This window comes from Varanus komodoensis, unplaced genomic scaffold, assembly GCF_004798865.1.
Source record: "Varanus komodoensis strain SLA01 unplaced genomic scaffold, ASM479886v1 scaffold30, whole genome shotgun sequence".
Lineage (NCBI taxonomy): Eukaryota > Metazoa > Chordata > Lepidosauria > Squamata > Varanidae > Varanus > Varanus komodoensis.
This window is the reverse complement of record NW_025335762.1, coordinates 8,563,166-8,590,240: the sequence shown is the minus strand read 5'-3', so window position 1 is coordinate 8,590,240 and position 27,075 is coordinate 8,563,166. Positions and strand designations below refer to the sequence as shown.

The 27,075-nt window shown below is 41.6% G+C and overlaps 1 protein-coding gene across 1 annotated transcript in view; it reads left to right on the top strand.

Moving 5' to 3' along the window:
- Window positions 1-27,075, top strand: part of UNC5D (unc-5 netrin receptor D) — a 207,579-nt gene that overhangs the window by 32,261 nt on the left and 148,243 nt on the right. Inside the window, exon 4 of the mRNA XM_044437388.1 lies at window positions 8,997-9,100. Within this exon, the coding sequence (XP_044293323.1) occupies window positions 8,997-9,100 (104 nt within the window). The remainder of the gene's footprint in view (window positions 1-8,996; window positions 9,101-27,075) is intronic.

Genomic DNA, 27,075 nt, shown 5'->3' with positions numbered 1-27,075 from the left:
GATGCCTTTGTGCACAAAACCCTTTACAATTTGTTGTGGAGTTGCTGTGTCAGGAGTTGCAGGCTTGAGTCTCGGGCAGTAGAGAGATGGAAAGACTGGAATAGGCTCCTACAGTTGTCCTTAGAAGCTGCTCTTTGGGATTCTCCATATTACATCAAGTGGTGACTACACCAGAATATTGCCCCTCCCTTCTTTATAAGGAAACAGAAAGATTCCAGGAGGACAACATGGGAATAACAGGGAAAGTCCTTGGCTGTTAATTTTTAGGCAGGATGTAGTTATGGTTGGTGGCTTCATACCATAGTTCCTTTGGCAGGTAGCTGGGTTGTTCTTAGGGTTCTTAGGAGGACTGGCTTCCCGTCCTCTGATTTCTTTTCCCTTTTGTACAGTCTCTCTGGACAGAAAGCTTAGCTAAGCTTTCTACATATGCATATATTCTTTTGGCACACCATGTATGAATGCCCATCTTCTATCTGCCCAACTTCTGGACAGAGGCTAGATAACTGCTGCTAGCGGTGTCTGCCACTTGCTGAGAGACAGGGTGAACCTCAATGTCAAGGCGTTTTATGCTGGATGCTCTTCCACACCTCTCTTTCCACCCTCTTCTTGACTACATGTCTCTAGTGGGACCAGCTTGGAGTTGTGGCCACACAGTGCAATCTGCCACACCATACTGTTCTACCAAAGGCAAATTCAGTGCTACCAAAGGCAATTCAGTGCCCCTGGATGTGGACCTAGGTTTCCCACACCAAAACTCAACACTTCACCATTGGCTCTCCGCTGAATTTCTGAGCTGACAAAGTTTATTAGAGCACTTCAACAGGAATACCGGTCCAGGTGATTAACCCTCTAAAGTGCACCACTGATCATCTACAAGCCATGTGTTCGGGGGAAGGGAGGAAGGACACGTTCTGATGCTAGTCTGCATCAGGGGTGCAAAGCTGATCTTGACCACAGGGCCTATATATGAGGTATGATTAAGGGCTGCAGTGTGTACACTTACCTGTATATAAATGCCTGTACACATGTGTGTATGTGGACATGCAAGACTTAATCATGTGTACATCTTCCCACCAAGCATACAAAACAGAAATAATTCCTCTCCGTGTCTGTTTAGAAATCAGTCCAAGTCAACAGCTTTCAGGCATGCAGAGCACAGCCCAGTTTAAAATTTTAATTCAACCTGGGTATGAAACATTTAAATGTCTTTTCATCTTTCTTGTCTCTAATAAATGATTGGAAATCAGAACAGGTTCCCCCGCTTACCACTAAGGAAAGCCAATCTTTTCTGTGGTCTTTTCCTGCAGTTGATCAGCTGGGCTGTGGGGGGGGAAAGGTTAGCTGGCCACACAACTGAAAGACCCATGCTCCCCAGTCTCCTTTGACAAGGAGGCCTAGAAGAGAGGGAAGGGCTACTACAATGTGGAATTTTTAATTGAAGCTTTAATCCCTAAAAAGCAGATATCTAGGATAATGACTTTATTAGAATATGATGATGCAGAAAATGATCTTGTGGCCTGGAGACGGGTTTTTTTGGGGTGCGGGGAGTGGAATCTGAATATTCAGATCCTCAGATCTGAGGTCAAAGACAGAGTTCTGACCTTGGAGGGGGAAATTCATGCTCTGATCCATTCTTTGCAGCTAAACCATGCCGATTGCCTCTCCAGGGCTGGGAAATCAACCTTCCAGAGGCAATAAAGTGGGCCAGGAAAAGACAGGGAAGAGACGACTCCAGCCTTTTTCCTTCTTCCTCACAAAGCATCCATCTACCTAAGGCACAGAACAGAAGGTATGAGAAGGCAAGTGCTCATAAGCTTCCAAGTTCAGAGGCTCTTGAGCATGGAGGATATGATGCGTAGGGCCAACCATTAAAATGTTAGGGAAGCATTATCTCCAAACATACATCCCAGATCCCTATTTCTTGGCAAAACAAGGACTCCACCCAGCTTTCTGAGCCTTGGAGAAATTGCTCACTCCTGTCTCTGCTTCCCTGCCTTGGACTAGGCTAGGCTAGGCTGCTGCAGTGAGCACTGTCTGGGCAAAAGTACGGATCATCCTCACCATATATCATGAGTACATGTGTGTTCTTTTCACTTATGCCCATGTACAGAGAAGCCTTCAGGATGCAGTCTATCGGACAGGGCCTTAATATATTAGTAATATACTACTAAGGGTATATTTAGACTACTGGTATTGTCTAAAGTCAAAACTTTCCTAAATCTGTTTACATCCCTCCAAAGATCTGTTCCTTCATCCCATTTTTCATGATTAATATAAAAATGCAGATTTTTAAAATTCATTAGCACATATTAACATGACTTTTAAAAAGAGTTCTTTGATACATATGCATTAGTACACAGGAATGAGCTGAAAAATTAGTTTAGTTCCACAATTGTTTTTAAAGCAGGCATTTATGTAAATTAGTACACAGGTAGGGGGATCGTAAAAACCCAACTTTTAATGTGAAACAATATGCAAATTAGCTTATAGCTACAGAGATGAAAAATGAACTTGAACAATGTCCATTAAAATAAATACATTAAAAAAACTCTAGGCAGCAACAGATCAGAGCAACGCCAAGTAGGAAAGGAATGTTCAAGTGGTGAATATTCTCCTCCCAATTGACCATGTTTTGCCCTTCCTACTGGCATTTTTGCATAAAAACAAACAAAACCAGAACACAACTGCTAGCAGACCCTACTGACACTTGCTATTGAAACATTCATAAGTGGCATGCTACAGATACTATTTAGTTTCATTAGTTTCCTTTTGCTCTACAGGTATTACTTTAAAAGGGGCTACTCATGCGAAACCCACTGTTTGGAGGCAAAGGCCTAGTTCCACGGATGGCCTATGAGTTTTGTGCTCCTCAAGCTGCTTTTGTATGAGCAGCGTTCCATATTGGAACAAAGTTTCTGAGGTTTTGTGAAGCCATAATTGGAAGGGCCAGAAATCCACAATTCCTCTGCATGTTAACTAAGATAATGTGATAGAACCTTCTTATATGAAACTTTTCATGTGAAAAAGGACAAAACAATGGAGCTTTTTGGTGCACTTCTTACATGTTCAGGTAAATCCATGATCCATTGTACTGGTCCATCAGTTGTATTTCTGATTGTGCACTGAACCAACTCATCCTGAAGAACAGCAGCTAAATATTAGTGACCTTCTTATCTACGATATATCTGTGTTCTTATGGATAGTTCTGGCATTTTTCACTGTGTTCATTTCCCCTGCCATTAAAAATAAGTGTTGGAAGTGAAAAAGATGGATGTTTTGGGCATTCGTTCACAAGGACTACTGGCTTGACTTCAGAGGATTCATAATCAGAATTTGAAAGAGAAATTCTGGGGGAGAGGGACTGGGAATGTGGGGCATGCCAAGGCGCTGAGGTGAGGGAAGTGGAGACACTTACCTTGACACCAAAGTTCCCACGTGGGAAGGCAGTTTCTGGGACTAACCAAGAAGTGCAGTTGTCATTCTGTGGCTTTTGAATGAGCAAAGATGGAACCCCTGTTCACAACAATAAGAACATAATGAACCTGACTGAATATACCAAAGTCTTATCTGCCCTAGTATTTGGTTCACACAGTGGCTCCATTGGATGACTTTGGGTTCTAGCATTATGTGAGCAAAAACAACTTTTCCGTGTCCACTTTCACAATGCATTCCCTGTCATGCTACCTTTTCTCCAAACTAAAAACCTGCGCACTAAGGAAATTTCTTCACAGGGAATTTCCTCTAGCCCAGGGATCCGAATCAGCCAATTGGGAGCTTTCTCATGTTCTCCAAATTCCATTTCAAAACTTGTTCTAATTCAAAACCATATCAGAGTTTGATTTTTTAAAATGAACATCTATGTATTTTCATGCATATTTCCCAAATGTGCTCATCAAATGTATATACAGTATCATGAACTGTATTTGTGTTTCTTGTTTCAAATATATGCATAAGTTCATGCAGACTTTTCAAATGTATACATGCTGTTAAACATATTTGGTGAGTTGGGTAGGATCTGTGCATCATATGGCCCAGGAGGCCCCTTCTGACTTGCTCTGTTTCTATGTTTCTATATTGCAAAATCGGCTGTGGGGGATGTTGACTCAGTCTGTATTTGATCCCAATGGTCTTGATCCAACACGAACCTGGTTTCTTTTAATACAGCATTCCAAGCTTTGTACAAGCTGATATCTTCTTATTCTTCCTCTCCTCCTCCTTGTCCTCTTCTTCCATATATTGCTACTCACTTCAAGAATCAGTTTCTCACCAACATACACATATACTTATGCAAAAATAGAGAAGTCTGAAACTTGTGGAAGCAGAACCAAAACCAACATATGCCATAATCAGACCAATAATACAAATAAAGTAATAACGCAAACATAGTCAAAAATATGGTTCAAAATATGTTCATCCACAGTACAGGAATGTCATGTTCTTCCCACTTCACAGCCTACAATAAATACTACCTAGGTAGCCCTTATGACAAAGACATGTCTGAACTATACCTTAAAGACCAACTTTAAGTATTTCTTCAATAATATAGAGTTAAATATCTAAAATAAAGTTTGAGCACTCCATGTGCATGCAAAGGCAGAAAACAACTTTCTGTACCTTCTTAAAACCACTCCTTAAAGTGTCCAAAAGCATTTTATGTGCCTTTCTGGACTATGAACATATGCCTCTCTGGGGCAAGCACAGGGATGCTCCTGCATCCCTAGACTGACTGCTTTACACAGGTTCACTTGCTCTGTGTGCTCCATGCACCGCTATTCTCCCACATTCTTTTCTACAGATGCCTGCTTGATGGAGTCTCTTTAAATGGAAGGCTGGGCTAAACTAATAAGGCAGCTCACCAGCCTCATAATGTTTATAAATGGCTGAGATTTTTCACTGGCTGGTTTGTTTGGAATGTGTAAATTATTTTTATTTCATTGCATTAACTGCCATTACATTGAAGAAGCTGATAATTCCCCAGTTTTGCAGGGCTGCAAAGGTCTGTAATTCAGAATTGAATTTTTATTGACTGTTTCTCTGTACTACGAATTTTCTTTCCTAACATGGAAGCATGAAATTGGAGCAAGAAATTAATTGGAGAAGATGGATCGATCTAGCTGTTTTAAGTTCTCCAGATGCATTGGCACTTGCTACTGGAACACCTGCATTCCACCGAACTATTTATTTTCCCCATGGCCAGCCCAATATGCTTGTGTGTCATATACATACAAGTCCTTGCTAAGGAGCCTTCTATAGCCTTGGTATAATAACCATTCTTATATAACCACTCCAGGTATCTCCATTGACAAGGATGCAACTCTCTGCTCTTCATTCTCAAAGTTGCTTCTTTTATGCAATGTATTTATTTGTTGTACTGATAGTTTATGTGGATAATGGTGATGAGACAGGCCAATGGAAGATTTGTAAGATTGCTAGAGGTTCCTTGCAATTTTATAAAAATAACAGGTGGGATAAATGAACCTTCTATGTCCTTGGAAAGGGGTGGGTAACTTGAAGCCACAGCTTATTAGCATGTCTGCTAAGTTGTTAGTACAGGACAGAGGTGGACAAAGCATGGCCTACATATATTCCCTCTAGTAGTTTGTGTGTCCTGAATATACACATTAACTCTGGCAACAAGCTGACCCTTTTGCTCCTGCTGAAGCATCAAGTGGTTGGGCAAGATGTAATGATCTCCAGGTTTCCAGAAAACCTGCTCATCAGAAAGAATGTGTTACTTTTTTGTGAAGAATGTAATTATCTTTGCTGTGTTTAGGTGCTCATAGGCAGTTTGCCTAGTGCAGGGTCTGTCATTGGCTGCTGATGCCCTGTTATTTCTGTTGAGAGTTATGTGCTGTAGTGTTTGTATGGAATTCACTACCCAACCTGCAGCAATGGCCACCTATCTGGATGGCTTTAAAAGGGGATCGACCAAATTCATGGAGGAGAAGCTGTCACTGGTTCCTGGGTGTGATGGCTATATGCTACCTCCTGTATATAAGGCACCGTTGGAGGACATAAGCAGGACGTGTTCCATCTCAACTGGTCGGCTGTTAATCTCCGTAAGCCTGTGAGAATCCTAGATATATCATTAAAATATATATGGCACTCCATACTGGATCAACTCTAAATCTGGGTCTTTGAAGGAGGAGAAGCCTATCCATAACTATTGTCCTGGTGGTCCAGGTTTCAGATGGGATTCTTTCCTAGCCTTTCCGATCCATCACTGAGCTACTGCTCTCCACTGACCGTGACAAAGAGGGAAAAAGCTGCCTCACCCAGCAGGGTTGTTACTATGCGTGTCCATGCACATCTCTGCCAGCTCCAGTCACTATCTGGTATAGGTGTGTTGGTGTGTATGTGCACATGTGCAGCTCACAATCTAAGAGTGCATGCTGCCCTTGGGATGAAAAATCTTTCTGCTCCTGTTCTAGCTGCAGATCCAAAACATTCGTTTTTAACGTATATTCCCCCACCCCCATGTCCCACTAAGGGTGGAGAGCTGCTCTGCCAAAAGCCCTTCATGCAACCTGAAATCCATTTTGTAGCTAACACTCCATCCTTAGGCTGATAGACATGGCTGACTCTGGGATGTCCATCATGCTCTGAAACACCCTTATCACGTATTGGATGCACAGCCTGAACAAGAGCTCTGGAGAGATCAAAAACTTGTTTGCAACTGATGGAAGGTCTTCTGCTGCTACTGTGATTGGATCCTCCCCCACCCAGCACACATTTGCTCTTCATGAACTAGCCAAGCATGCTTATCTATGTTTTGTTTGCTTTGTTTACATTTGTTAGAAGCTGCAGTTCTTCTGGTGTTCCCCACTAGTTTTATCCTCAACTGTGATATAGGTCAGAGGAGGAGATGGCAATTGCCTATTGATACCCATTCTGTTCGTGGCTGTGCAGCCTTTTCAACCTGGGACAGCCAGGTACTCTGATGTAGCCTTGCCCCACATGGAGTTCTCCAGACGTGTTGGACTATAATTCCCATCCAAAGGTCATGTTGTCTGTGGTGACTGGATTTACAGTCCATTGGATCTGGAGGGCACAAAGCTGAGGATCACTGATCTGACCCTACAAAATGCAGACTCTCCAATTTAGTATTAATATTAGTATTTTTCTCCTCTTCCCATTATCAGAACTCAAGGCTGTTTACAATATTAAGGAGCATCCAATTAAAACATTAATAAAATGTTTTAAATGCAATTGAATCAGCTAGAATATTGCAATGATATAAAATACCAAAATTAAAGTAGTAATCCAATAATTCTGTATGGTCCTAAGCAAAGTTTGTCAGGAAGTAACTTCCACTATGCCCATTTGGTCTGCTTTACAAATGATCCTTTCCCTTTGAATTAGGGTGTTAGTCTAATCCATATAATATTGAATTTACACTAGTTCACAAGCCAGTTGCAATTTGGGATTTCAACCTGAGTTTGAAATCCCAGACACTGGAATTGAACCTTGTTAATTTCAATGGAATGAGTGTTCTTCCAATGCGATTGTGCATGAATGTGTTCACATGCACTTGAATTGATGGCATTACAATTGAAAGAAAATTAAATTAATTTCCACTCAACATTTCTTACTCCCTTCAAGCCCGAGGCTGCTTTTCATTAAAAAATAAAATAAAATCAGTACAAAGAGTCAGGGATGCAAACATATGTAAGTGAGTGGGAGTATAAGGGAGGTAAAAATTCTCTGAAAGGCATCACAGTGCAATCAGGAGAGAGAGAGATTCTGACAGCTTCAGGTTGTCTGCAGGGGAGGAAATATTTAATAAATTTTCAGACTTAGAAGACATGAAGCACAATCCTAGGCATGGTTATTCTTAATTAAGTCCCACTAGTTTCAGTGGAAGCAGCATCCTTGTAACTGAGTTAAGGATTGCATTCTTAAGGTACAATGCAGTCCTGTGCCTACTTGCTTACTTAACTGCATTGACCTTAATGAACTTACTTCTGAGTCAACAACCCCCTTTTGTGCCTGTGTTTATCAACACAGATTATGAGACTGCCATGGATAAAACAAAACAAAACAAAAACTCATTGTTCCCTGCACCCCTATCCAAAATGCAAGATCAGAAATATGTATTATGTAACTTCTGAAGAATTCTAAACACATGCCCAACTGCTCAGGTTTATGCCTTTGACTAATTCCAGATAAAAACTGGGAGAATAGCAATAAAATAGTGATGCTCGGAAAGCTGGGCAAGGTACATTAGGGTCAATAACTGCAGGGGATAATTCTATCTATCTATCTATCTATCTATCTATCTATCTATCTATCTGCTATGGGTAAGACTGTTATGCTCTTTCAATTAACAATTTGATACAATGTCCTCTGGTCTCAATCCAAATCATGACTGCTTGAATTACTTCAGACTGTCGCTATTCCATCTGCAGTCATTCGAATTGATCCCACAGGTCAGAGGTTAATCTCTGTGTCTGACTCTCTCAGCAGCCATAGACTTGTGAGCAATTTGTAAGTGAGTTTCATCTACTTTGGTTGAATGATCCATGCATGATATGGCAGTTTCCAAGTGCTTCTTCATCTTTTAGTGTTACCTTGTATAATCATAGTTTTGCTTGGTTTTTAGGGGCTGCAGCATGTGTAGTGGTTAGAGTGCTGGATCTGGATTGGAGAGACCCAAGGTTCCAACCCCTACTTATCCATGAAACTCACTGGGTGACATTGGACTAGTCAATCTCTCTCTATCTCAAAACCTACCCTACCTCATGGTTACTTATGAGGGTAAAATAAGGTGTAGAAAGGGATGTGTATGCTGCCTTGAGGTCCAGAAGAAGAAAGGCACACTATGTTTCCACTTTAGGTGGTACATGTATTCTTATCTGCATTGTCCACTTTGTGCTGATAATGAAGTTGGGACTAGCCTATGAAAGTTCATGCCAGTGTTCAAGGTGCCACAGAATGTACATCTGCTGCATGAGACTAGCCCAGCTCCTTAACTCTTATGTATACATTTTTTGCAGATTTACGCAAAAACTTTGAGCAAGACCCCCAGGGAAAGGAAGTGCCAATTGAAGGGATGATAGTGTTGCACTGTCGGCCACCAGAGGGAGTACCTACAGCGGAGGTGAGAAATGAGATTTCTCAGAACCTGGAATTCACTTTGTCAACTTTGGACACCTTTGTATTTATTGAGTTCTAATGGGAATGTAACATCCAGGTGGGCCAACTACTATTTTTATTATAAATACCCCTCTGCCTTCTCTTCCATATACTGCATGACCAGACCTTGACATAAACCACATAAGAAAGGTCAAATATTATATAGATCTTCTGCATGCAAGGATAGCTGTACTGTCCATGCTTAAAAACGTATCTTGAATCTTATGGAATACTCTCCAACTGAATGTAAGATGTATATAATAATGAAAAAGAAGTTATTAAAACCCAGTCTCTGTTGATACATTGCTTACAATATTAGAAGGGCAGTCATACCTGGGTTTGTGGAAGGAAGTATTGGGGGCTTGTAGCATTCTTGCAACCCTTGCTTGATTTTTAGGCACATGTGCAGAGCGTAAGTGGAGGCAAGCAGCATCTCCAGTAACTTGTAGCAGCTCCACAGAGAGCTGGACCCACAAAACACTTTCAGCTTATAACTTTGTCTTGTTGTACATACACACACACACATACTTCTGTCTTGAACGGCAGCCTAGAAATCTTTAAAATAAATATATCAATAATCAGAATAGAAAGACTTTATGCTTGCTGGAGAAGAGGAAGGGAACCACTGAAGAAGCAAAATTCCCTAGAAAGTTCCTCCGTCCATGTCCTGCACGTTCCATCCCTACAGCTACCTCGGAAATGAAGGCTCTTCTATTCAGTAGGGTGTTCTGAACTTGTTATCCAAGTATGTCAGAATTAAAGTTGAACTAACTGCTTCCCCAGCCTGATGATGGGACTTCTACAGCACATGCATTTGCTCTCCAGCCACTTGTCCCTAACCTGTACGTATGACACCCATTCCTATGCCCCAAGTGCAAGACCTTGCATTTATCCACATTGAATGCCATCCTGTTGTCCCCTGCCCTCTTCCATTCTCTGTCCAGATCCTTTTGGACCTGGAGTACCTGCTCCGCAGTTGTGGCCACTGCCCCCATTTTTGTATCATCTACAAATTTGATCAGCAGATTGGTTGCCCCTTCTTCCAGGTCATTGATGAAAAGATTGAACAGCGTCGGCCCACCAGAACAGAGCCCTGGGGGACCCCGCTCATCACTGGTTGCCATCCCAATGATTTCCCACTAACCCTCTGCTTTCAGTCTGTCAACCATGCCGTAATCCGTCAGGCATTGCATTGGTCTAACCCAAAAGTCCTCAATTTCTCAACCAGGATATCATGCGGCACTTTATAAAAGGCCTTGATGAAATCCAGGTAAACCACATCCACCATAACCCCTCTGTTTACCACCTTGAAACCTTGCCATACAATTCCACAAGGTTTGTTTGGCAGGACCTGTTTTTGCGGAAGCCATGTTGCGTAGCCACCAACCTCCCTTTCCTATCTAGAGTTAATAGATCTATCACTATTATGAGCCTTTCCATTGTCTTTCCTACAATGGAGGTAAGGCTAACCAGGTAGTAATTTTCCATGTCCCCTCTACTACCCTTTTTGATAATTGGGACCACTGACACCATCCTCCAGTCCTCTGGAACCTCACCCTTTATCCAGGAGGCTTCAGAAAGGGAGGCCAACAGGCACAAGAGAACCCCCACCAACTCCTGAGGTACCCTTGGGTATAACCCATTAAAGCCCAACACCTTTGTAATGTCCAGTGCCCTGAGGACCACCTCAACTTCTAGTGGGGTGACTCTAATCTGTGCCCCAATATTGCTGGCCTCATCTGATTCCCCATGTAGATCTGCCCCATCCTGCTTTGGAGAGAACACAGGAGCAAAATAGTCATTTAGCATCTCTGCCTGTTCCCTCACATCAGTCACTGCATCCCCTTCCTCCTTATTAAGTGGTCCCACTGCCTGTCTTCCCTTTCTCTTGCTATGGAAGCCCTTTTTGTTGTTCTGATTATTCTTTGCAAGTCTCAGCTCAGCTCATAATCAACCTTAGCCTGGTGAAGAATCCTTCTGCAATGGGCCTTGTCCCCCCATTATTCCCTTTTGTCTACTTGGCCCAGTGCCCATTCCCTGCAGATATCCCATCCCACTCCAGTTTCTTTTTGAATGTCTCCAGTGTGGGAGAGCCCACCACCTCTCTGGCAGCTGGTTCCAGCGTCATATTGCTCTGACAGTGATGAAGATTTCCTGATCCCTAGTTTGAATCTTGGTTATTGCAGCTTGACTTGATTATTCCATTTCCTACTCTCTGGTAGCACTGAGAAAACATCTCGACCTTCCTTCTTGTGACAGCCTTTGAGGGATATCATGTCCCCTCTCAGTCTTTTCTTCTCAAGTCTGAACATGCCCAGTTCTTTCAATCTTTCTTCATAGGGCAGTGTTTACAAACACCCTGTCCCATCAAGTTTCCACATTTCCCGTCCCTCAGAGTTCTCTGCTGCTGCCTCAACTTGCTGATGCTCTTCTTGCTTCTCGACTACACTCAGCTGTTTCTGCTCTTCCACTCTGTCCAGAAATTCATTTTCTTTTATTAACTGGAGGTGGACGCTTGGTGCTCCAGTGCTCTTCCCCTTTCTTGTAACAGGGCTTCTAGTGTGCCGCAGCTGCCATTGTTGCAGGCCACCCCCACCATGGAGTCTCCTCGGTCCATTGTTTGTGCAACCTTAGTGTAGTGATTCTGTCTCTGGGAGGGCTGTTGTGACAACTGGTGCTTCCACATGCTTTCACTGATGTGTGCTTCAACACGGTCCTACCAGTAAATGGGAGTGTGTTACAAGGAAGAAAACAAGTGTGTGTGCATGGAGGGAGGAATTTAAGGTGAAATAAGGAAATAACAAAATATTCTGCAGGAACAAATGGAAAACTTGCAATCTGATATGGACTTGAGTTGGAATGAGCTTCAAGGTGGAACTCAGCAAGCTTCAGGAAGCTCAAGTTTTGCTGATTTGCACATTCCTTCCACACCTAGCAACAGAAAGCTCTATCTGCTGATGCACTTCCAGGCTCAGGTCCTGAGTGTCCAAAAAAAACTCTTCCCATCTATTCCTGCCAATGCCCATTTTAGTATGAACTAGTTACACTCACTCCTTCCAAAACAGAATGCAATTTTCATTCTGTTTTCACACTTCTCAAAATTTTATGATACAGTAAGAAAATACATATGCTAGGAAAAATTGCATACAAAAATGGCATGCCTTGGGGAAAATTGAATACCCAAAGGCATACATCATGCATATATTATGAAAAACAATGTGTATATTAGAGAAACTACACAGATTTTCATATGTCTGAATTGTATATGAATTTTTGTTCAGGCTTCATAAAAAATAATTGCAAATGGATGCAGAAATGGGATAGAAGGAACACAGACTTGTGGGTGGGTGCGGAGGAGAAGTTAACATCAAATGGACAGCTTTCTTCATTTTTACTGGTACTTACCTGAATATATTTAGGCTGCCGGCTAAGCCCTTTTTGTTTTCAGAGCCATTAAAGCTGTGTGTGTTATTGCGGTGTGTTTTATGATGTTTAGGATGGTATTAACCCTGATAATGTTTCTTTTTATGATCTTAGTCTCTGCTTCTTTAAAACTGACTGTTGCAGTAGTGTATTATGTGCTAGTCTGTTGCTTGTTTGCTAACTTGCTTGATTCATTTGTGTCATTAGTTTGTCTACTTGGTCCTGAGAGCTATTGTTGCAGGGCAATCTATACATCACCTGAATCAACAGATATTCCAAAGTTCAGTTATGAATCAAAGTTTGAGTTTCAATTTTGAGCAGCTAAACTCCACATTATATGTTGCAACAGTTTGGGATCATGCCATGAGTGGGATATATATTTCTTTGAAAGTTTCCTTACATTACTACATGAAATGAATTAATAACCTCCTGTATGTAGATACATAGGATACTAGTTATATGAGGATAGCCAGCTTTTCTTGTGTGATACTTTTCTACATGTAGGAGGAGGAGGAGAAGAATTTTCACAGAAATTCCCATCATTTCCTCAGACTGATTAATGGCCCTGGTTAATTTCTCTTTACAAGATTTCTCCCTCCCTGGATACTATTCCTTTTGTGAAAAGAACCATCGCTTGTTTGGATGTTTGATTCTGGTATCTTTGCTTGGGAGGTTGAAGGAGGGCAGTGGTTGCTTTGAGCACGCGAGTCTGATCCTGCATGGCGTGGGTGCAAGTGTCAGTCTTCACAGCTTGGCTGGGAGGCATTCACTGGAACTGGGGGAAGTTGCATTTTGCTGGCCAGGGTTGGGAACAGGTCGTGCCCCTCCCTGCTCTAATGGTATCAAGGCTCTTCTTACGTCTTCATTCATTTTTCACAAAAGATTCTCATGACATTTTACCAAGTAGAAGAAGGCAGACCTCTGGCCTGAGGAACTCACAATCAAACATTTGATGACACCAGACAGACAATACCGGCATTAGGGGAGATGGTGGCAGGGACAAACAAGTGAAAGGTTGTTCCCTGAACCTGTTTGGACCCCAAAATCATTAAATCAACAGCAGACGGCTCCAAACAGAAGACCTTTTCACTGAAGGGATCCTTTGGTTGTGGAACTGCTCCCAACGAAACTTGTCTGGCATCTTCTTTATAGACCTTTGGACTCAAGGGAAGATTTTATTTTATTTCTCAGGCTTTTCAGTTTGGAACCCTGTTTTGGCTGCATTTTTAGCACTTGGATAGGATGCTTCCTCTGCTTCCAGATTTATTATGATGTTTCTTTTGAAGTGTGGTTAATCTTGTTTCCGTGTGGTATTGTTCTATTCCGCATGCATGTGTGGTCGTGGAGGTGATGCGAGTTTCTGTACACTACCAAGAGAAGTTATTGTTAGTGGAGAACATAAAAATGCTGCTCCTGCTGTTGTGATGGTTGTTATTGTTGTTTCCTTAGTTGCTTCATTGAAGAGGTGGATGTCGAAGTATAAGTCAGTTTCCTTTTGTTCAACATTGCTATTATTCTGCCTCGATTTTCATTTTATTTGTTAATCCTGCTAGCTTCTTACCCACATGCCTTTCCTGGATTGGGAGGAAAAACCAATCAAACAGAACAAAACACAGTTCATTTCTAATGCCTGAAATATTTGAAATAGATTAATGAAATTTTGATTGTTTCCATATGCAAACTTATGCAAATATAATCAGTTAATAACATATTAATTGATGAAGTGTTTTTAAGTGGATGACAACCATGTGTTCTGTTCATATTTTAATTTTAAGGGGAGAGCATCAAAGCATGCAGTTCCTCCCTTGTGGTCCAGAATGGTGCATTACAGCATTAGCTGTATCATGGGGAGTTCGCAATTTGTCCAGATCAAGCCTTAGAAAGGGAAGCAGAGTGGACTTGATGGAAGGCACATAATAATAGGGTGCTTCTAGTAGAATGAAATAGCTATAAAAACAAACCGATTAATCAGCAATTCAGCTGAGCAAAACAGTCTGCCTCAGTTTCCCTGTGATGCCTGTTGATCACACATTTCAAGGCATTCTGGATTTTTCTTAAAGCTTTCCTTGCTGCTGTGGTTAGGTGATCTTCTGTCAGAATTATGACGGACTCTGAGGACCGGCAGCTTATTTCTGAGGAACAGTTTACTTCTCTGAAACTTTTTCTTCTGCCCCTTACATGAAACATGTACCCCTGATGCACCCCTGATTAGTAGCTGGGAATAGCATAGAGCAATTGTGTAACTAGTTGGAATGCACACAAATACCTCTCTTGTCCTACTTCTTTCCTTGTTAACTATTGTTAAAATTGTTAATATTGTTTGAACAAACATAAAGGAAGGCAGTTACTAACTATAGTTAGAAATTTGCTGGACTGGCACAGAGAGGCAAGATAAACCTTTGTGTATGTGTGCAGTAGTTGTAGTAGTAGTAAACAGAAACAGCAACAGGGTTGTTGGAGTGGAATTTATGCCACAGTGGAAGACAATCCCGTCCATGGGCCGAACCTCCCCGTGCGGGTGTCCGATCCAGCTCATGGAATTGATGACCACATGCCACCTGACTACCCTAATGTCTGTTCCCTAGGCTAGAAAGAACCCCAATACTATTTCTGGCCAGTTAGGAATTCCTATGATTCAATATCAGCTTGCAAGGAACAGTTGAACTTTCTCCCACACCATTTCTGCCACATTTGGGATGTGAGTAGCATGGGAGAAAGAAACCAAATTCAGCTGGGGCTTGCAGGAATGAGCTCATATAAATCCTTTCCTGTGCCATTCAAATTCCAATGGGCTGAGAAGGAGCCATTCAGTTCAGCCAGAGCCTGCAATCACTGGCTGAGCCACTTTCTAGGCAAGGAAAAGAACAGAACTCCATGTAGAAAAAGTTGGTGCAGTGAAGAGAGACATGCGAGCACTGCCAGGGGTACCACAGGGAGGAGTGGGGCTTTGTGGCAGTGCCAAAAGAAGGAGTCAAATGAAGTGCAGGAGATGGGGGAAGGTTCCAGTTGCTTAACTGTATTCTTGAAGATGCGGAAGATGCATGGTGGTCTCAGCCTCCTAATTTATATTGTCGAAATGAAATAATTTTTAAGAGTTCCGTGCACACAAATGCAAGGCAAGGGGTGCATCTCCACACCTCTCCACTGCAAAGGTTTATTTAAATGATGTTTTAAAGGTAGCTTCTGAAATCCGGCTTTTTTGAAGCAATGACCAAGAGTTCCCAGCTCACACATAACAGGAAGCTAGGTTCAGAAAGAAGCTTTCTGGCTCCTCTGCTTCCTGAAGGGAAGGACCAAGTGAGGCAGCAGCAAAGGGATCATATGTGGATACACTGTGCTTGTGCAACCCATGGGCCCATCCAGCCATGAAGTCATTGTACAAAAAGGGCCAGTGTTTCATATACCATTAATCTGCATGAATACCTATGTAAGCTACCCCCTTATGCATAAATACTTTGCTGCAGAGTTTTACATGAAGCTTTCAGCTGAGCAGTCATGTCCGGTCTGCATTCTGTCCAAGACTAGTTGGTAATATGAGCTCTTCCTTTTTAGCTTGGGATGGTTGAGTCCAAAAGAGCTAGATGGAGTAACCCAATTTCCAGTCCTCAATCTCCAGTCTCAGCAGAACCAGCACTGGTGCTTGCATTATGGCAGGTTCTAGCGAGCTGTGGAAAGCTAAATCTCTGGGCCAGCATCTCCATCTGTGCTGTGGCATATTTACTCTCCAAAAAGTCTACAGTTGCATCTGTGCTGCTGCTGCTACTGAGATGCCTCCATAAAGAGAGAAACTGGTGAAAACCAGAGGCCGGTTGCTTCTAATCACTGTCTAAATCACTACGGTATCTATTAATTGGCTGGACAGCAGAAGCTGGAGGAAAAAAAATAAACTGTAACAAACGAGTAGCACATTCTGTTCATTAGTCAGAAGGCTTGCTGAGCACTTGCCATTGGAAACTGGTTTATAGGATGAGTAATGAGGCAAACTGGGAGGGGTGGGAATGCAAACCCCTAAAGAATCAGCTGCCAGTTAACGAGGAATGTGTAAAGGCTGAATGGAAATGAGGGAAAGTGAGGAATGTGGGCCAAAGCAGATGATATGCATGATTCCATTCAACTGGCCTGTTTCGGGGTTACAGCTGCTGCTGTAAAATAGGAGCTACTGGGGAACAGGGGGAAGATCAGGATTGCGGGCACCATCTGTAGAGAGTGGAACTCAACCGTTCCTTCTATTTTTGCAATTGAAATGAATTTCTCCCCCTGCCCCCACAATCACTGTCTCCATTGGTGTCAGAGGCAACTCTTGCAGTACGTATTAACAGATGTAACTATTTGTGCACCAAAACTTGATCATGGTTGCAGCCAGTACCAACCAACCAACCAACATAGCCTGGATATGTTAGATGCGTACATTTAATGTACTATGGCCACCAGCCCTACATATGGAGAAAGAAGAGGGTCTTTGTCAGATTTGAAAGAGGGACCCCTGCCTGCACTCCTTGCTCAGCACCATGTCCAGGATCTGAGGCCCTTTGGCAAAACATCCTCAGTGCATCCTTTCTCTCAGTTGACAGTATCATTTCACCACTGTGCTCACCAGCTGCCCTTGCTGCCTATCGTATTTCAAAATATGGCTATGCTTTGTGTACTTGATAGATAGAGATCCTTGAGTCAAGCAGGTTGTGGACTTGGGTATTTGAAGGAGTGTCTCCTTCCATATATACCTGCCCACCCCCTAAGATCTGGGTCAGAGGTCCTTTTCCAGGAACCCTCTTTGAAGGAAATCAAAGTGCCTACCTGGAGAAGGGCCTTCTCTGTGGTGGTGCACCAGCTCTGAAACATGCTCCTCAGAGAGGTGCACCTGGTGCTGATGCTTTATTCATTTAGGTGCCATTTCAAGGCCTTTTTATTTCCCCAATATTTTAGCAACTGATACAGTTTTAATATGGATTTTATTTTGTTATTTATTGATGCTGCTTTTTTATTATTAGACTGCCATACTGACACCTCAGTAACGGATGTGATAGAAATGCTTTTAATAAATAAATAATAAACCACAGCTTCCTCTCTTACCACCAGAATGAATTTTTGGTGCGCAAACAAGTTACCATGATGAAGAATAGAAACAACTTCATGGGGGTTCTTGTCAGTGAGCCCCTTCTAGGACACAAGTAGCCCTTGACAGATGCTTACTTTCGACACCAACCTTTGTTCCCTTTCATTGGCTGTTTGCTCATGAGAAGAACAACATGGGCTAGGCTTGGCTGGGTTAGATCCGGGGAGGGCTAAGCTGTAGGCCAGTGGACTATCAGGTTCAACCCTTTGCTAAGTGCAGGATGAATCAAATCACCCCTCTCAGATTGCTCTCCAGTTGGAAGCAATGAAGCAAATTGGAGATGCATAGAGGGATAGGGAGGAGGTGTTGTAATATTTGGATGCTATTAAAATATCTATGTATTTTACTATATGTAATGGAAATCTTTTGAATCTTCACTGTAGATTTGGTCCTCTGTGTAAACACTGGAAATGTGATTGCAGATGTAAAACATAAATACAGATCTCAAGCTGTGTACAAAACAGTCTTACCGTATCTGAAGACAGAGAACTCTTTGGAGGAAGGAGAAATCCTCCAGTAGTTTTTCAGAGCTCAGCTGATCTTCAGCAGACGTGCATATTCTTCCTGCCTCCCTTCCTTCCAATAGTGGTGTCTCCAACATTATTGTAAACTGCAAGAGCAGTTGCCTGACCAGGCTTAGTGTCATTGGGACATTGTGTGTGTGTGTGTTGGAGATGGGGTGGAAGATAGAAATCCAACTTACTCCACTTGTCCAAAAATATGTGGCGAGACTATGCCAGGAAAATTCTTCAAAATGGCCTTTGTTTCTTGTGAATGAAAAGAAAGGGGGAAAAATCAGACATTTGCTCAGGGGACTATATCCTGTGAAATTTCAGCTCAGCAACAAGAACATGAAAGTTGCTGTGACATCCTAAAGACTTATACTTTGGAACATCCTCTCTTAATCGCCTCAGCACTTGAGCTAAAGATAATGCTATCATATTTGTTTGATGAAAGAAAGTCAGATGAATTAGTATTAGTGCCAAACTTCAGGAAAATGAAGCAAGGAATTCTTTAAAAATGTAATGTGTAATGTAACACTGTACTTCTCTGTTTAAATTTTATTATGATTTTTGAGAGTTAACAGCGTTAAATCTAGCAGGCAATGCTCCTGTACAATGCATTAATAGTCAGACTTCTTGATGTAAAACTGCATTGTATCTGTGCTTTATGGACAAGGTTAAGGTACCTAGGAGGGCATCTTAGCGACCAAAGCATATTGTCAATTTTCTTGCTGTTGAGACCTGGACATGGCAGGAGTAGCACATCCAAGAGGAAATTTCTCCCTACTTCTCCCCTCACAGTCATTACCAAAAGCTCCTCTTTCTTTTAAATTCAACATAATAAAAGTCCATCACAGGCTATGACATGTTTCCAAGAGGATCGTCTTTTGAGTGATAGAAAAGCCATCAAATCTGTATCTGTTATCATTTGTGTGGGATTGGAACAGGGATGGTATGACCATCACAAGGTGCTCTGTCTTGGAGATGAGAAGAGAAAAAAAATCTGGGTTTTTAAAAGACAGAAAATTAAAAGTTTTAGAAGAAACCATTTTCTCTTTACTATGCATCATATATATGTTAATTTTGTAATGTTAAAATCTAGTGAACCATAAAACCATTCCAGAAATTAACCCTTGCAGCTGCTGAAAGTGGCAATGCCCTCTGGACTTCTTTCCCATCAATTCATTAGTTTGAACTACAGCACTCTGCATTTACCAGCTAAATGGAAAATCTATCTTTCATAAAAGTTAGGAATGATGTCTGATAAAAAGGAGACATGTTAATGTCTTTCCACAGATTAAAATGGTGGAGTTCTCAATAAACCCTGATTTACTGGTGTTGGTTGTAAAATAGATATTGCTGCTAATAAAGTGTGTAAATTCTAACAGGTCATATTTGCTTTGGACAATAAAACTTCCCATAAAGACTCCATGTATCAGGCTAATTCTCTCTTCTTATCAAGGCAGACCGTCTACTCAAAGTAATAATTCATAACCTTTGGAGAGCAGACCCAGATTTAAATAAAAGAGAATGTGCACCTGACAGCAAAATGACTCTAGGTGGTTCATGGCTTGTTTTGACAAGTATGTTAAAATATATGGTTTGGGGTTAATTTACTCTGAAGCCAAGGACCAGGGTGGCTTCTCTGGGAGGCAGGTCATTGTCCCAAAAGCTCATTAGTAAATGCAAATGGATTTGTATGAAAAGATTAGGGCTGGTTTGGAGCTAGGATTTATTTTAGGATGTCATGTTTAGCTTGCAGTTGTACTGGTATGATACTTTTTAATCAATAGTTCTCGTCAATGCTTATGTGTTGCTTTTTCTTGTAAGATGTTTCTAAGAGTCTTTGGCTTACCTAGACTCTGCAGTACAAAAGAGAATAGGTGACCAAGTGCTCTTTTTAAACCAGATCAGTGCAGCAACATTTTTGAGTAGAGGTGACTCTGGGGAAGGCAAGAGAATTATAGTGTTGACATGCACACTCATCATGAGCATTCAGAAAGAGGGGGCAAAATGCTGATTTATTGCAACCAATGACTAAAATTCATATACATATACATCTTCAAGCCTGTTGCCAGAAGCTGGCACGATTGGGAAAATACTGAGACCACTGATGACGGGAGGGTGGGGTGCTGTTGCTAGCTTTTCTTGTTTTGTTATTTTATTTCATTTCTTCATTTTAGGGGCAGTGGTAATTAGTAAAACAGCAGCTGCAACTACCATCTTCCTAATTTTCCAGAATGCCTCCGGGCTCCCAGAGGCACAGTGGAAAAGCTGCATTGGCAGCAGCAAGAGCCACTTTGAATTGTGTTTTTCTTGTCTAAGGGCAGTCCGATACTAGCAATTATATGTTCAGTTCCTCTCCTAATTATGCTCAACATGGAGTTCGCCTTTTTCACAGCAGCCTCAAACTGGGTTGGCTTTCATATTGAGCTGTCCACCACAACTCAAGGTCCCTTACTCGGTCAGTCAGCGCTCGCTCAGATCCCATCAGAAAACGTGCAGTCCTTCACACGTCTTGAGATATTTCTTCTTCCACCCCATCTTCTTCATGCATCTGTGACCTCAACCCATCCTTTAAATCCAGGAAGGGGCAAAAAAGCAACCCCGTATGTTAAATTCTTGGAATAGTGGGAACTTCAAAGGCCTGAGCAAAAAGTAAGCACCGTTAGCACTGTTAATACTGAGGTAAATGCTAGCAGCAGCAGCAAAAGACATTTCTAGCAGTGTTTTGCAATGAATTAATAGTGTGCTGGTTAATGTATTATTGAAAAAAGGCCTGCAAAACAATCTTGATCTGTAATTTTTGAAAGCAGGACTCTCGATTTGTGATTCATAGCAATAGCTCTCTCCTTTCCCTCCCATTCCCTCCCCTCCTTTGTGATGGAACAAAAATTTGAGAAGTGTTTTCAGTTGCCACAGGGTTATGTGTGCTTGTGTGTAATGAACATACTCATTCTCAGCACAACCTACCTCACAGGTTTGTTGCTGTGTGAATAAAGGAAAAAGGTGGGATAGAATTCAATTCAGTAAAGCAAAGTGCACACTTATATCCTTCCTCAATAGAAATATTTCTTTACATTTTGGCAGTATTTCTTCTCTGCTCCTATTTAACTGTACACCTAGTAGGTATGTGTGACAGTAGATTTCCATTTCAACTGAGCAGATTTTTAGCACATTTTCAACCCAGTGGCCAAAAGTGGGCCCATTAAGAGGGAGTATTTCAGCTTCCACAGAATTGTTCAGATTTTGGTGCAAACTTGGAGCTGAGAACTGTGTTTTTCTAACACAATTTTTCTACATTTACCCAAATCAAACTGCAAAGAAAGCTTTAGCTATTGGGTGGAGTAGCATTTAACATGTATGAAAGCACCCTCCTGATGCACACCAAAAATGCATACATTTGAAAATGAAATCAGTCCAGAGGTTACATGTTTTCCATTCCTGCACTAGAGAGCAGCCCAGAGTTCTGCCCATTTCCCCTTAAAGCCATTCCTTGAAAAGGATATTGTCCTTTTCATGCACATTGAACATCTACATCAGCTGGTGAGTATACTGCTCCAAGAAGACCCCTGTGACACCAGAGGTCAGGGTTGATGGGGAAATTTAGACAACCATTTCTTAATATAAAAGGAGGCAGTACATGTTTTCAGAAAAGAGCCTTGTTTTCACCCTGAGCTAATTTAAGGAATTACATGCCCTTGCTCTTAATTTATCTTACCCTATTTTATTCATACCCTATGAGATGGGGGCTCTCCCAAGCTGAGCCAATGGCTTTCTTATCTTGAACCCAGGGACTTGATTCTGGTCTGACTTTGTAGGCGTTGAACCACACTGAATAAGTACAAGCGAAATGATGACTAATGTTCCACATTCATAAGCTAGGGGAGAACACTGTTATGATAGAAGCTAAAATGGCCTTTCTTCCCAATCTTTTTTCCATTTTGCAGTTATACCCTGCATGTTTCAGGAGTTCATGCTGCTCAAAAACACTCTCTTGTGATTTGCCGAAAATGTTAATTTAACAGGAGGTGGGGTAATGGGTTAGATGAACCAGTTCTAAAGCTTTAGATCTGTGTTTGCTGCAAGCAAATTAATTTACAGATAAAAGAGACCACCGTAGCACTGTCAGTGCATCATGTACTCACACACAGTTTAGTTTTAGTAAATAGACTTTAAGCTGAATTGTGCATTAGTCAAAGCAAACAGTGAGGGGCACCCACAGATAATGAACTGCACTCCCGTGTTTCCATCTGAATGTTACACAAGCATGAATCAAGGGGCTTTGGTCTGCTGAGGCAGCAGCAGTTGTAATGGGTTTCTTTCTGATTTATACCATCCTGCCTTCATGATTTCCACAGCAGACTGACACAGAACAGTGCCATTATATTGCTTAATAACATGGTGGGGGAGATTTTTCAGCCAAATTTCCATGTGAGAGACCTTTCAATGGTAGGTGGAGTCAAAGGGAAACATTATACCAGCATAGATAGCTTGAAGGTCTTTTAGTGACATTTCAGCCTTTGAAAGGGGGACAAACTTGCAGAGAAGATGAAGAAGCCCCAAAGGATTGGTGACTGGGGGAAAAATGAGCAGGGCAAGGGGAAGGGGTGGTCATTTGATAAGGACTAATTAAAAATGAGAAAGGTAGCTTTTGGGGTTTAAGTCTCTATTGTCAAGGCTAATAGTATTAAAACTGGGAAGGGATAAAAAATGCTGTGGCTAGAAGGCAAACAGCCTGTCTGCAATGTGACAAGGTAGTATAGATTATTACCATTTGCTCATGAATGTGTGAGTATGAGAGATGTGAGGCTGCAGAGTCTAGCCCTGAGCTCTGCAGGCTGATGGGCTTGTCAGCCCTGGCCCCTCCATTAACTGATTTGGGAGTGTACATGCGTACTGAGCCTCCAAGGCCATGCCCCCCCCACACACAAACACACCCTGGTGTCCTTCATAATGGGATTCAAGAAGCTCTTTGCAGACCAATGCTTATCTTTTATTTACTTATTTATTTTACATTAATACCCCTCCTTACTTTCTTTTGCAGGGAATCCAAGCTTGCTCACCTGGTCATCCTTCCATTCTGTATGTTTATTCACACAGTACTTCTTGTGAGGCTGTGAAAGAGTGACTGGTCCAAAGTTTCCCAACTGGCTTCATGGCTGAGTGGGGACTGGAACCCAGACATCCTGAGTCCCAGTCCAGCACTCTAACCACTGCATTGCCTTGCCTGTTTGCAGCAACGCCTCGCTGCAAGAGAGGAATGCTTCTTTTCTGCTGATTGGGTCAAAGATACTGGCAGCAGGGCATTGGATGCCATCCCACTATGCCTCTGCCATCTACTTACACAGACTTATTTATTTTATTTATTTATTTGGACAACTTTTACGCCACCCCATTCGCATAAGCCTCGGGCAGCTTCCAATCCATAAACAAATACAATCAATAGAAAAACATAAAATACTGGAGACTTAGAAAGCACTCCAAGTCCCCCGAGACAGTATCTAGGACCTCAGAGCTGGGAATCCATGCTCCAAACCCTCTCCTGCTTCCCATCACCAGTATGGAAAGAACCATGTTAGTCTGGTCTCTTTGACTGGGAAATTAACCTCAGAGAAGGGGGAGGGGGAGAAAAGAAGAAAGGAGACTGGGGCCACCAGACTATTATATCTCTTGATGACACTCCTGCCTTCTTCTCTCTACCTCAGAGTCTGAAAGCTTGATAAGGTTCTGATTTCAGGAGTTTACAATCATCACGGGCATAGTCAATAGGACTGTACCCTTAAATAGCCAGTTCAATGGTCCCATAACCACAACTTCAACTGACAAGATAGTACATTGCAGTAAACACAAAAAAACACACACGGTTTCTGGACTTTGACTGTACCTATAAGATATAAGTCATTTTTAGCTAGGAGTGCTAGACAGGGATTCAGTATTTGCTAGCTATACATGAAAAAATTAGCTTGCTTCTGATTAGTATATACTGACTTCACACCTTCTAAATCAAACATGGACTGGAATTCAGTCTGCACTTAACATCTTCCCCTTCACCTGAAAGAAAGCATTTGACAACATTTGAACATTTTGAAAATGTACATGAAAAGAACATGTGTTTTTCAAAAATGCACACAAATGCTCTTTCTCTAATGGGAGAGGAATTGGTATATTTCAAAGATGCATGGAACTGTTGCATCTGTTTTGAAAAATACAGATGCATTGAATTATGCACAAATGTTCACAGGAAAAGTAAAAATAAACAAAACCAAAAAAAACAACTAAACAAAAAGAACACCAGATATTGCTCTGGTCATAAGATGAAAGAAGCTTCAGGGTAGAATTTGGCGATCTCAGAGAAACTCAAGTTTTGGTTGGATGCACATTCCTACTGTTTGTGAATTCTTCACACTCAGTGACCTGATCAGAACCTCCTGGACTAATCTGCAGTTTATAACACAGTTATCAATTGGATTTCGTACATCTCTTAAAACCATCTGACTTCTAAAAGTACTGTTGTTTTCCAGAGGTACCCATTAGCCAAACTGTATGGTTCATTTCCCAAGTAAGACTCTGGGAGAAAGAAATTCAAGTCAAGTCCAACGTCAGATTAGAAAGGTAGTATCTTGTCCATCAGTAAGGTGTACCTTTGGTATATTCAGCCAAAGCCTCTCAAACCATGATGACTTCCATTTGAAGGTAGTGGGGGATTAGTTCCAATAATTAGTAATTAGTTCTAGTCTTTGTTTTATTTATTATTTATTTATTAAAACATTTTTATGCCGCCCCATTCGCCGAAGCCTCGGGGCGGCTTACAACTAAAAATTAAAATAACATTTTAAAATATATGCAATAAAATACAAATATATAATATAAAACATACACTATAAAACAAGCCGCCCTGGCCAAATAAAATTCAATAATATTAACATTTAAAATACTGCTTAAACTGTTTTATCTCTATATTGAGAAGGAAAATTGGGGAAGGGCATTCCACATTCCTCCCTGGCTTGGAATCTATATCCTTGTATTCCAAATGGCATTAATGGATATTCTCAAGGGATTAAAGTAGAATTGATTGGAGTAAACTTGATCAGAGATACAGTGGACCAGATTGAAGTAGGACCGCGTAGGCATCACTTGGATAAAGACCTTTTTATTTAAGCATCATTTTAATTGTTAACAATATCTGCTTATTTATCTGGCCAGGGTGACTTCTTTTATATTGTTATTTATTATTGTTAATTTTATATTGTTATTTTTGTATTTTATTGTATTTTATTGTGTTGTGAGCCACCCCGAGGCTTTGGCAAGGGGCGGCATAGAAATGTTTTAATAAATAAATAAATAAATAAATAAATAAATAAATAAATAAATAAAACATCTTCAGGAACACTGAAAGAAACTGAGAGCATTTTATCAGGCTAGGGCAATGTCTGATTTCAGAAATCTTTGGGTTGAGCTACATTAGGATGCTTCTGGATTAGAAATACGATAGATGTCATTTAAATCCATATGACAAATGAAGACTGGCTTGACCTGTCCTGCTCCTAAGATAAAGCTAGGAATGCATGCATGTTTGAATCTCCATGTGTGTTAACAGTAAATCCACACTAGAAGAGCGACTTGTGGGATAGATAACAGACTTTGCCCATGCATTTTTCACCCCTTCCCATTAAGTTGCTATAAACCCCACTGTGCGGTTGGGTGGAGGAAGGCAGGTGCACAGATTCTGAGTGCATTTTCTCTCTTCTTTGCTCCATTTGAGGACTCCATAGCAGCTGCACAAGCAGTTTAGAGCTTCATGGAGTTCCTTTCTTCCACTGCTGCTTCTGTTGCTCTTATGTGCCATTGAGTAATCTCCAATTTATGGCAATTCTGTGAAGGAAAGCCCTCCAAAATGCCCTATCCATGGCATCCTTACTTGGCTCTTCCAAGTTCAAGGCTGTTAACTGAAATCTCCCCAGAAGTCAATCCTTCTCATGTTTGGTCTTCACTTTCTTCTTCTGCTTTTGAGCTTCTCTGCCGTGTGTGCCTTCTCCAATGAGCCTTGCCTTCTCATGTCGTGCCCAAGTATGGCAGCCTCAGTTTTGTCATTGTTGCTTCTAGGGAAAGTGTTGGCTTGATCTAGGACCCACTTCTTCATCTTCCAGTGTTGCAGCATCAAGGCAAATCCGGACCTCTCCGTGGCTGTTTAGAAAGTGCTAGAGGTAGAGAGATGCAATTTCAAATCTCCCATGCCACATCCGTGTCAGCCTTGAGTGCACATCTGCACAAATTTCGATGTCTCCATATTTCCCCCACCCTTTTTCTCAAACTTGACTTATATCTTGACTCCTGCAGATATTTCGGTTATCTCCCCTTTTCCCAGGAAAGGCTCATAATACAACAATCCATATAACAAATTATCTCTTCCCCCGCCTCTCTCTTCCTCTCTTCTCCTTACAATCTGGCAAGTTGTTATCTTCTGCATTTCACTAAAGCCAGAACCGCTGTGTGGTTTATAATAACATGTAATAAAGTCTTCTGCTGTTTTACCGCATATGTTCCTTCCACTGCAGTAATTCAGATGTTTTCTCCACTAAAGAAACCATTTTTGTTTTGCTTTTCCCCCCTTTGTTTCATCTCCCACACATTGTTTCAGTGTTCTGCTGTGTACTTTCTTTGTCAATGTCCTTTGCTTTGGTTTCCTTGGATGTTTCTTCTCCTTCATTGTTCAGATGCGTTTTGAAGGACAGCAATGTTAGGCTGGACCGAGCCTCTGGTCCCCAAAGGCAAAGCACAAACAGAAGCAGAGGAGGCGGACAAGGGGCAGTGGGAGGGGGTCAGATTGATGATGTTGTTTCATGTTGTGCTGATCTTTTCTCCTCCCTCACTGACACCCATTCGCACAGTTTGTGTTCA